The sequence below is a fragment of the Alosa pseudoharengus genome, unplaced genomic scaffold, assembly GCF_046254945.1.
Source record: "Alosa pseudoharengus isolate Yale_2024_CS ecotype anadromous, Long Island Sound unplaced genomic scaffold, YU_APseudo_1.1 YU_APseudo_1.1_scf_5, whole genome shotgun sequence".
In the NCBI taxonomy this organism is placed as follows: domain Eukaryota; kingdom Metazoa; phylum Chordata; class Actinopteri; order Clupeiformes; family Clupeidae; genus Alosa; species Alosa pseudoharengus.
Genome location: NW_027468837.1, coordinates 27,523,273 through 27,535,604, shown reverse-complemented (window position 1 = coordinate 27,535,604; position 12,332 = coordinate 27,523,273). Strand labels below are relative to the sequence as shown.

General features: G+C 44.3%; 1 protein-coding gene across 1 annotated transcript; it reads right to left on the bottom strand.

Moving 5' to 3' along the window:
• Positions 1 to 111: 111 nt before the first annotated feature.
• Positions 112 to 11,829, bottom strand: nuak2 (NUAK family, SNF1-like kinase, 2). Its single transcript, XM_076268070.1, has 6 exons — positions 11,475 to 11,829; positions 5,988 to 6,108; positions 5,477 to 5,628; positions 3,756 to 3,821; positions 2,975 to 3,227; positions 112 to 2,600 (listed from the first exon to the last, which is right to left on the bottom strand). The coding sequence occupies exons 1-6, from the start codon at positions 11,715 to 11,717 to the stop codon at positions 1,444 to 1,446; spliced, it is 1,992 nt and encodes a 663-aa protein (XP_076124185.1). The 5' UTR covers positions 11,718 to 11,829; the 3' UTR covers positions 112 to 1,443.
• Positions 11,830 to 12,332: the final 503 nt, after the last annotated feature.

Here is a 12,332-nt window from a genome sequence, read left to right as displayed (position 1 = left end):
GCATATCACCAAAATCTGGATAAGAAAAAGATAAGTCTGGTGAGTTCCATTAGCACTGTAAACTAGGATACAAAAGAAACTGATCAAACTTTTGTTGAATCATGTTTTTTTTTTTTATTGACACACATTCAAGTCACTGATGGCACACATGTTGGTACAAAATATAAATTAAGTCCTTTGGGAAAAAATGAAAAGTATTTTCAAACACAACCTCTTATACCATGACAACTCATAACATTCTGTGTGGGAATGTCAAAACATAGTAAAGAGACATTTAATCCAACAAAAAAGTAACACTGGTGGAAGTAACTTATACAAAAGGCCAGAGTAGTTGACATGTGTTCAAATGCAGTGGGTAATAACTCTAAAACTCATTCAGGATGCAACCAACATGGAATTGAACTTCAGCTGTAAAGTCAAGGTGCCCCCTCTCCACAATGATTTCAAATAAAAACAGCAGCTGAACTATCACTTTCTGATTATTATTCTTACTCTCAGGAGCTGGTCATAAAATCCCTCACTGTCCATCTGCCATCATGGAAAAAGAAACACTGCCCTTCACCATAAATTCCAGTTGAAGACCTGATCAGTCTAGACCTTTTAGGAGCCGGCTGTAAAAGTGAAATATTAACGCACTGGTAACGCAAACAAGCAAGACCAAAGCTCACCTTCTTGTTCCATAGAAACCAGTTGCCCCTTATCATAACAAATGATTTACAATGGTGATCTTCTGACTCAGTCATCAATTAATGACATTTACAGAAACCTGCCACTTTCTCTGGAACGGCTCCTGCTGAATTGGCAGTTTGTAAACCAAAGGTTTCATTTCAGTAGAAACACTGGCCCTTTAGTACTGTTCACCAGTATCGGTCTTAGTTTTCAACAAACTCAATCTTTGGCAATGATGTACAATTTTAATTTGTATACAACAAATGAAAAAAGCTAAACAAAATGAAAAATAATGTTCTCTGGAAATGTGAAATAAAACTAGTACACAATGAGTTTTTTTCAGAGAGGACATTTTAAAACTTACCTGATTTCTCTTTAAACACACTAAGTATGCAGTTTGTGACTTTTTTCCCCCAGTCCCTTACAAATTAAAATGTATATAAAAGACTAGTTTATCCTAAGAGTCTCCCATTCCCTGACATTTATCACTACTTATGCAGGTCTTCATTTGGTTAGTAAGAAAACACAAACCAAACATTCTTTACAGTGACTGGCCAGTCTCACCATGTTGATATGTACTGGTCTTTACACATTTTCACCTTCTCACTCATCAGTCTCACACATTCTCATGAACCCTGACCTGCACTAGCCAGTAGTCACTCTTTGACAAGTTCCCTAAAACCACAGGGTTTTACCTCACCAGTTCACCAATGCCCTGCTTGACATTAACTGAAATGTAAAAATCAACCACGCCCGTGGCTCCCCTGGTTAGCCTCAGCTAGCTGCAGTGGCGGTGCCTACTGCCTGCCTGTAGGCTGCAGTCACATTCTGACAGTCCGAGATGGAGAATGCGCTGTCGGCCACACCGGGGGCCTGATAGCAGGCCATGTCCATAGGGCTGTGTAGGCGCCTGTGGCCTGGTCCCTTCATGCCACAGTCCTCCCGGAGCTCCAGCAGGTTGTCTGCAGACACGCAGCCCCTCATGCTGCGGGCGGCCACCGTCGGTTTCTCCATGGGCGCGGTGGGCGTCTCGCGATCGGGCAAGTCCAGCCGGTCGAAGGATTCGGAGGAGAGGATGCTGTCCTCGCTAACACCCCTGCTGGGGCGCACTCTGGTGACCCCTTGTGGCAAGGAGGCGGCTAGCTGGTCCAGTGAGCCGAACTCCTGCAGCCCGCCTGACGAGAACTTGCCGTTGCGCTTCAGGATGCCCTTGCGGCGCGGCGGGTCGGAGGGGCAGAGCAGGGGCTGAGGGGTCTGGGCCGAATCGCTGCTCTCCGGCGAGGAGGAGGAAGAAGAGTAATAGCCCGACTCCCTCTCCAAGGGCTTCTTCAGGATACCCTTGCGTGGAGCCGGTTCGTTGGCGGGTGCAGGGGGAGCATTGGAGGTGGAGAAGCTGAAAGGGGTGGTGGTGGCGGATGGATGGCGCTCCTCCAGGGCAGGGGGCTGGGCGTCGTTGGGGGGCTTCTGCTTCAGGCTGCCTCGCTTTTTCAGGATGCCCTTGTGGGGGCGGGCCGCCTGTCCGTCTTGCATGCTCTGGGAGACGTTGTTCTCCTTGCGAGATCTCCGTATGGATCGCTGGCGCACCATCTCACCACCCCCGCCTCCTCCTCCTCCTCCTCCACCACCACCATGGGACCGCAGCAAGCAGCGCACCTTGGAGCTGCTCTCCAGCAAAGGCCGTGAGGTGCGTCGCAGCCAATCGGCAATTCGAGTGGTCCCCGCGGGTTGAGTCTGCGGTGTCGCTACCACGGTAGCCCCAGCACCAGGGGCTGTGCTGGTGGAGCCAGCGGTGCTGCTGGCTGCTGTCTCGCTCTCGACCAGCAGGGGCCGCTGGTAGCCCCAGTTGAGCCACCAGTGGCGAGCGATTTCCTCCAGTGTGGCCCTGCGCTCTGGGTTTACCATCAGCATCCAGCGGATCAGACCACAGGCATCTGGACACACAAAGCATTCACGTCAGTGGTCAATAGGACTGTAATACAATTCCACTCAATTCAGAATTACAATACAACAGCACTTTTGACAATGGGGATCCAGACACCTCTGTTTTCTTCAGGACTCTAAAGAAATAGTATCCCAATTCCCCTAAGGGCAAGTCTGTTACCCTCTTGACACTCAGGCTTACTGAATACATTCCTCTTCTTCATTATCACATAATGAATGTCTAAACAAACCTTATAGAAATCTATCCATCAGTGACTTCTTTAAGTTCCAGCAGGTTGCAGTCATCCTAACTCTAAATGGGACAGCTCTTTCCAAAGCTGCAAAACGGACACCACAAGGGCTGAAGAATGGTACTGCGACTCACCGGATGGCTTGGTGGGCTTGCGGTACTCCCCAGTGCTGATCTGCTGCACCAGGCTGCGGTGATCGTGCCCATCGAATGGCATGGCCCCGTGTACCAGCGTGTAGAGCAGGACGCCCAGTGACCAACTGTCCACCTCAGGGCCCTTATAAGGCCGGCCATTCACAATTTCTGGGGAGGCATACAAAGGGCTTCCACAGAACGTCTGCAGGTATTCGTCTCCATGGTACAGGTTAGACAACCCGAAATCTGCTATCTATGGGAAACAACGTCATATGCACTTTCAAACTGTGACCAGTATGATAAAGTGAGAGCATTAAAAATTCCTTAAGTCAATAAACTGTTTGTAGGTATTTGTTTTACAATGGGTATAGGTTTCTGTCAGAGGAGCAAAGATAAAAACATGTATGTGAAAGCTATTTTTACAGTGCATGGGATTTTATTGGGATCAATAAAGTAAATGATTAATACAGTTAATAAATGATTGGCATTGAAAGCAAGAGCTAAGAAACATACAAATAAGCAATAAAAGGCAAAACTACTCATGAAAAGGGTCTGGAGGGACCAAAACTATTCATGGGTTTCATCAGGTCCCTTTCCACAGGTGTATTAATCAAGCACCATGCAGTCTGCATTGATAATTAAGGTGCTTGATTTTATACACCTGTGGAAAGGAACCTGATGAAACCCATGACTATATTGAGCTGTAGGAAGAGCCCAGAAGGTGTCACAAGAGCTCAGAAGGTGCAACAGAATAGGCAGTTCAGCCTCTCTCTCGTCTTACCTTTATGTTGCAGTCACCATCCAGGAGAATGTTCTCAAGCTTCAGGTCACGATGCACTATCCCATTCTGCAAGGTAAAATCAATACGAAACTTCAGTCGACAGGGTCTCCAAATCCCACCACATGCTTAAATGCCACCAGGAATGCAGGTATGACCAACGGATTAGCACTTAAGCCACTCGTTACTTCAGGACCATGTCTCATCTCATCTGAAATGTTTTCCTTTTGGAAAGGCTTCAGCTTTGTTTGTCCTAAATTAGTTTGTTTTAGCCGGATTCACCAGCCTGTGAAAATAAAGGCTTTCTTCTTACATTTCACTCGGAATTCTCTTATCATGCTAGACAGGCCTTAGAGCTTTTCTCCCTCTCTCTTTAAAGATGGGAATTCAAAACAACAGAGCAGGCCAGCTCAGAACCAGAGGATTGTTCTGGAATGCCAGCTATGTTCCATTGTCCTCCACCCTGTAGGAGGGCATGCCTCCCGTTGGAGAGGCACAGAACAGCAACAGATCTAATTTAGCACAGTTTAAAAATAAAAAAAAATGCAGGTCACTTCTCCTTGGGCAGCTCTTTTACTGCCACTCATTAAGGAAAAATGTGTATAAAATGTTTATTTTTTAAGTTTAGCATGTGTGTGAGTGTGTTTTTGTGTTCATACGTGTGTCTAAGTATGTGTGTTGGCATAGATTCTACAGAAGATGCAGGAGTTCTTAATTTGCTTTGAGTGTAGAGTTGACATACTATGCAGTTGAAGGGCAGTGGGTCTTTTTAAGATGGCCTTGACCCAGGTTACGGTCAACTAAATGAGGCTCACTCTGACCAGCCAGCTAAAATAACTCTAAGAGGTGGTGTGGGTGGCAGAACAGCTGTGGACGGCTTATACGTTAAGTGGTAAGATCCCCACAGGCCGAGAGACCGTTTACAGTTACAGCCTATGGCTTGTACAGGACAATAGCCGGCCTGTCCATAGTCAGCACTCTGGCACAAAGAGGATGGCAGCGAGGACACGGTCAGGACATTCAGTGTCTGCTCGTTCCTGCTCACTCATTAGCGGGTGTGTTTGATGGACAGAGAGTAAAAAAGAAAGAGATGGAGTGAAAGGTCAGACTGCTGGCCTCTGACCTTGACGCTGGCGCGATACAAGCCCAACGCCTCATTGCACCTTGTTTGTAGCACCCACCAAATTGGGGTTATGTAAGCGGTGGCCCGGGCACTAGATGCGTGTGAGCAGGGGAGAGAGGGAGCAAGAGACGAAAGGAGGGGGGAGAGAGAGAGAGAGAGAGAGAGAGAGAGAGAGAGAGAGAGAGAGAGACATGAGAGCAACATCAAAAGGAAAAAGAAAAGGAGAGAGTTATGGATCGGGATAAGAGGAAGAGAGAAAAAGATGATGCACGAGTGACCGCAGTGACTTCCTGCTCCGAGTCCTCCTGCTCAATAATTTGAGGGGTACATCCACAAAGTGAGTCTGAAATTTTGTGTGTGCGTATAAAATAGGGGGCCATGCCTATTAATCAGGTGTGTTTGTATATGTACGTGTCCCATGTATGCTAGATGTAGAAGCTCTATTTGTTATGAACCTCTTATATATATGTATATGCAGATATATCTTCATGAAAGCACGTTTTGGAGTCATATACTGCTTTTACCAAGCCACACGGAAAATAAACTCATTCTCATGAGTACCTCCTATGTGTGTGAGACTCTTCATCGTGGGAAGACTCACCCTGTGGCAGTAGTGCACCGCAGAAACGATCTGCCTGAAGAGGTGCCTGGCCTCGCCCTCGCCGATCTTCTGTCTCTGGCTGAGGTAGTCGTACAGGTCGCCTCGGCTGGCGTACTCCATCACAATCACAATCTTGTCCTTATTCTCAAACACTGTTCCACACACACACACAGAGAGAGAGAGAGAGAGAGATTAAAATGACAGAAGGGATCAGGGGGTACCCACTGTGCTGACTGTAAAAGGAAGGAGGGGGGGGTTGGGGGGTGCTGCTGCTTACATAACCCTGACTGGGTCACAGCCAGACAATGAGCCTTGCGTGACAAGAAGGGCCAGCAGACGCCCCTTTCGGAGAAGTGACTCACTTCAGAGGCTCAACGATAACACCCGACCAACTGAGCACAGGGTTTGGCGACTCAGGCCAAGACGCATTTTGGACAATGGATAAATGGACAATGATTGTGAATACAATATTAACCACAATTGTGACTTATTGTGGACAAACTGGACCTACCTTCATATATGGTGATGATGTGGGGGTGATTGAGAGAGGACATGATCTCAATCTCTCTGCGAATGTGGACCAGGTCCTGCTCATCCTTGATCTTGTCCTTCCGGATGGACTTGATGGCCACCTTTCAAAAGGAAATAACAGTAGATATTTAAATAACCAAGACTTTATACAACAATTAGGACTTGACAATATCCTGGTAATAACACTGAATGTTCCATACAAGAGAGGGAGAGAGAGAGCAAGAGAAAGAAAGAAAGAAAGAAAGAAAGAAAGAAAGAAAGAAAGAAAGAAAGAAAGAGAAAAAGAGAGAGAAAAAGAGAGAGAGAAAGAAGATTTTGAAAATTTGACATTTTGAAAAAGGGCAAGAGTACAATGGGTCAACTCACTGTTTACAAGTGGTAATAACTAAACAAAGCCAGATGAACAGAGACCAACCTTAGACATTGTCTATGTCCAGTTTATACATCTATTGTGTAGGACATGCTTTGTCATGGGTTGGTGCGTTTTCATTTTCACTTCAGGAAGAACTGATCATTGTGACGCACGAGAGATTATGAGCACAAAACACAGCTCAATACACACAAGTTTAACGCTACTCCACCAAAAAAGGTTTACCATTGAAGGACAAAAAAAAAAACTTGATATGAGATGATTCTCAACTCTCCAACCTATCGGAACTTTTTTTCCTTCCACAAACAATTGTACTGAAATGGACCTTACTTCTCTCTTAGGGACCTAGGGGCAACTGGATAACCTAGCTGGGTGTGTGTGTGTGTGTGTAGATGGGGGTTGTAACGATTCCTAGGACATGTCAGGACACAGGCACATTCCATGGTCAATGCTGCATTGTTGACCGTTACGTCAGAAGAGGCCCATATAATTAATTTAATTAAAATTTGAATTTGAATGCATGGCTATTTGTTTGGGTGTGAGGAGGAGGGAGGGGGGTCTGTTTGTGTGGATGAACATGAACTGGAGTGTGACAGGATGCTTGTTACCGCACAGATGTATGGAGGCCACTCGACAGTGTGAAGGTGTGCAAGTCCACGTGTCTGGCAGGTTCTGTGCGAGTGAAAGGATGACACGTTGTGTAGATGTACTGTACTTACTTGTCTGTAATCACTTGTTTTTCTGTACATCACCTCTGCATGTGTAGGTGCTCAGGCATGGATTTGAATCTCTGTCAGCCTTTGTGTTGTGTGTGCCTGTGTGTGTGTGTGTGTGTGGCCAAGAGTGTTTGTGCAGCAAATGACACACACATGTCTGACATTCCTCACAGCTCTGTGAGTGAGTGTGTTTGTGTGTGTGTGTGTGGACACAGGACACCCATGGGATGAGAGTGCAGTCTGGCATTTCGCAGGATTAACAAATGGCTCACACACACACACAGTACAAACTGGGACCACTGAAGACCTCTGGCCCCGAAATAACAGGCCATGACGCATTCTATACAGACACACGCGGTGGTAGCCCTCTCCTTTCTTTGACTTACGTCTGTCTGACAGAATGGTGTGTGCGTCACGTCAACTGTCTGGGAAGTTGCACTAGGGTAGATGCAGAGATAAAGGACCTGCACCTGGGGGGTGTTCAAGAATTTGATTCCCTGTTAACAGCTATTGTGGAGTAGGAAGACGGAACACGCTGGAAGATGTGCTTCCTGTAAGAACACACATGACACCCTCACCATTACGCAGGGAAAGTTATAGGGTTTCCTCATAATGGATAGGGTTTCCTCATAATGGAAGAACACTGTCAGTACAATAGAAATGCCATACATCACTGTGACCTACGCAAGACAAAAATGGGCGTTGATCTAAAATTACTTTGCCATCCCTCACTTGGGCCATTATGCCTAGCATGATGTCAGCAGCTATTCATAGTGCTTTCACCTGCATATATGCAGGCCAAAACCCATCAACGTTCCCTTATCTTCCACCTGTACGGAAGCTTCTGGAAGGGGAATTCCCAATTTCAATTTCAAACATGTCCACCAGAAACAAAACACACGGCTATGGGTGTTTACCCAAAACTTTCCTCAACACACTCTGGCATGCATGTGAACAAACACTCTGATAAATTTAGAAACACTGGCACGTGCGCTAAGCATAAGGGCTTTCTGTGTTTATTTTAACAGGACGGCTTGCCCAACTCTCCTGCTTAACTTTCTATGTCACCTGACACCTGACAAATTTACTAAAAACGTCACCGAGCTAATTAAATCCTATTCTTCAGAAAGAAAAATCAAGGAAACTGGGTGACTAGTGGTGGGAGAGCCCTGGGGTCATGTGTGCTTTGAGTTGGTCATTGTTTAGTTTAGCAGTTTCTCTTTCCTTGAGCAATACCCGTTTACAGTGAAAGAGGTGAAGGACTGCATTTGCCAGCGAAAGGTCACAGCTCCACACAAACACTTTTCAAAGCATTGTTTTCAAAATACATCCACACCTCTTTGACTGATTTGACAGTCATGGTTACACTTTGAAGTGAATCCATTTTGGACCAGCTCCTGCACACAATATAATTAATTGTTTCAAACACATGATAGTTGGCATGCCATCACAGCACAGATGCTATCTATCTACAAGACAAAATGACTGGTTCCCAGGAAAAGACATAGAAGGAATATGACCCCTATAGGTCTGTGTCAAACGGTCTACATCCAAGGTTATGAAGGGATACTGACAAGTGGTTCAGGCTTGGCGTTGTTTGCCAGTCAAGGAACTTTTGATGCCCGTGAGCGAAATTTTTGTTGAGTCACATTATTCTGGGATGTTTTGGACTTTGGAAGCATAGGTAAATTCCTGTAGGGGGACTTTGATCTGGTGGTGTTTTTGCAGAAGCCCAAGGAGGGTAATGCTGAACAGATTTCCCGCCTTTCAGGCTTTGGAATTCATATTTTGACAGACACTGGATTGCTGGTTATTACACAAATACCTCTTCTTGTAGGCATAGGAGGGACTGGAAAGCAGCTTCATACATGTGGGAATGCTTCTTTCTATCTCTCTTACCTAGCTTAAAAATAATAAAACTAAATTTTACAGCCTCCTAGAGCCTTTTATAATCCTACAGCCTCCTAATGGAGTCATTTCCAGGGCCTAGTGCCCTTGATTGTAGTGTTACATCTGAACATTGGATGCCATTCAGGTTTTGATTACACACAGACAAATCTTCATGAACATGTTGAGAGATTGGGGAATATCATCTGTGGTTTGCCCTTGGTCCCCAGTCTTTCTGTGCCGAGGCACAAGGGAGTGGTTGTTCTCTCTCTGGCAGAAACATATTGCAGTTCATCTGCCTCAATCTTTGTGTTGACCTTATGCAAATGGTGAGGGCCCTTATGTGAGATGACAGGCCTTTGCGATCTGTCTGTCTGCAAATTTGTCTGCAATTTGTTAATCTTACCACAGTCAAAACAAAAGTCCCATTTGGTTTCGATGTCACCTGCTGACATCATTCTCCCGGTCATGAAGATGCCACTGAATGCCACCATGCACATATCTGCATGCATGGGATTACTGCGATGAGGGCAAAAAAAACTAATGTAATAACTCTTGTCAGACTTGTTTGACACTTTCATTTAGATTTTATGTGTTCCAGGGGGAAATTGACATTGAATTTTGGTGATGTGAGAACAAGTAAAACAAGACAAATCCCTCAAAGGTGTGCAGTGCACGTTGCACTGTCACCTGGAACATAAGGGACAGGCTGTACCTAACAAAAAGAAAAAGGAGTGGCAAAGCAAGACGCGCTGCTTCTCAAGAGGAGCGCCTAACCGTCACACAAGACACCTAACCTTTGCTGTCAGCTCAGGCAACAGTCTTTCCAGTACAATGACCCAAAACCTAGGCTACCTTGGAGCTGTGAAAATCTTTTTTTAAGTATATTGTTGAGCTTTTGTGCCTTTAATCACATAAGAGTGAAGAGTGAGTAAAACTGAGTGGGAGGGAGAGATGGGGTGGAATTGGGAAATTGTAAGTCCGATTTGAACCCATAGGCACCTGGACCCAAATGTGGTATCAGACACTGCAGACGCTGCAGCCCCTGTAAAATAATCTCTGATGAAGAAACAGACAGTTTCACAAGAGCGCTGCCTGTCGTGGAATGGGAACTGGACCATAATGTACAGAACAGTGTCCCACCAATGTGAATAATCTTTGGGCATTTTTCCAGGAGACTTGTACTGTATAAAGTGAAGACATCAGACAATTTAGAGTGTGTAAGCTCTGCAATGGCTGCCAATTGTGGCTTAATTTAATGAATCCAACAGGTTTTGCAATATGCAGAAAGCCCAATGCATTGTAGTGAGAAGAATAAACAAAAAACATCCAACAAAACAGTTTGTGTTGTCATATCAAATTTTAAAAAATCCCAAAAGAGGGCATATGCACAAATTACATGAAGCATTCCCATTTTGGAAGAGAGTAGCCTATTTCTCAGACATTAAGTTGTATTTAAGGAATACATGTCATATGAGCATTTACTCTCACTTCAACTATTTCAGCAAAAGATAATTCAACAAATAATTTATTTTTTGCAAAACCATATCATAGCTCTGGACTATGGTATGGTTGGTAGGTCAACTTCAAATGTGTGCTATGCTGTGTTACTTAGAACAGTGACCACTGAAAAAGCTCCCCACAAAACAACCTGTCAATCTACCAAACATTCCGGGGAATATTCTAATAATAATAATTCTGAAAAATATTATATGTATCTGGGCGAAATACCTCTTCAAAATATCTCCACTGATCTCCACTAGGGAGCCTGAACGTTACACACCTTTATGGCTGATCCCATTTGACAAGAATTAACTGTAGGCGACTACCATCAGGAGCCTTTATCCTTTAACCAGTCATTTCACAAGTGATAGGCCTAGTGAAATGAACAAAAACACAACCACTGAATCTCTGCTCCAATTTTATGTAATATATGTAAAAACAATACTTAAGAAAAAATATTATGTTGTTTTTAATAATAACAAAGTATTATCTATCTGTAACAGCTGGAAATGACCTCTTAAAACTGGTCTGTTCAGGGTTAATGGGTGGCATAGCAGTGCAACCAGGATGCTTTGATTATTTTGGTTGTTGACAAAGGACAAATAGTTCATAATACCACTCTAACCGGTTTGTCAGTCAGAAGCCATGTTTCCCAGGTTTCAGTGAGTCATGTCATTTTGCAGACAGGCGTAGGATACTTTTAAGTAAATCCATTGGTAAAGGCCACTTATACAACAATAAGTTCAGCTGCATCAGACTATATCTTGCTTCTCTTTTTCCACAAACTACCATCATGTTTGATAGCATTGTGTTTCATTGGGGGGAAGGACAGGTTGCACATAGTAGCCCAGCCTCAGTGCCAAATGTAGGCCTAAGCTATCCGAACGAACACTGGGCCTACCGTAGGCTATACATGAGCCAAGGCACAACTGTTTTTACAGTGTAGAATGATAGGTACCAAGATGTTTGAAAGTTGAATTAATCTACTCACCAGTCTTCCTGATCGTTCGATTGCCTTCTTGACTTTCCCATATGTCCCTTTTCCGAGAGTCTCCAAGAATTCGTATCTGTGTTTTAGGTTGTGTTTGTGGTGGTGCCTCTTTACCGCCTGTCGTTTCACTGGAGCTTGACAAACCGAGTTTCCACCTGAGATCGCGTTTTCAACAGGTAAGCCTGCCAAGTAATCATTTAAAGTAGGTAGACGTCCTCCATGATGTATCTTACTTGAATCCATATTTTAGATGTCACTTATTTGAAACGAAACAGCTATCGTTTATACCAAAAACTCTACGGCTTCAAACATTTCCTGGTTTTGTAGCTTAGACTATTCCACAGGTGGATCTCCAACGCACTGGAAGACAACAACGCGGCGCGCAGGCTTTCTATTTGAATACTGAATGCTGTTGGTCCGCTGTGGGCGGGGTCTAACAGGGGGGCGGTTTGCCAGGGCTGAGACTGAGACCGTAGGGAATTTCAGCCTAGGCTTACTTGGAATGTAGGCCCTATAGTCAGGGGGCCTACATGGTTTCTGTGGGTTTGAAATGTTAATTTTTGGAGAGTGGTTGGACTGTCTTTAGAGGTCATTGAACATGGAGAAAAATTATGTCTCCATTTTTTTTTTACCTGTTTCAACCCTATTTTTTTTTAATTGTATATTTCACTGTAATTAACACCATAAATTTCGCCTAAATCACTGGCTATGTTGAATAAAGTTCACAAAACAGTTATTTTCAACAGTATAATTGTATGTCAGTATTATGATTGTATGTCAAAATCATAATCAAAATTCACCAAATACACATTCCATTGCTGAAAGATAGCAAAAACATAACAGAATCACAGATGAGAC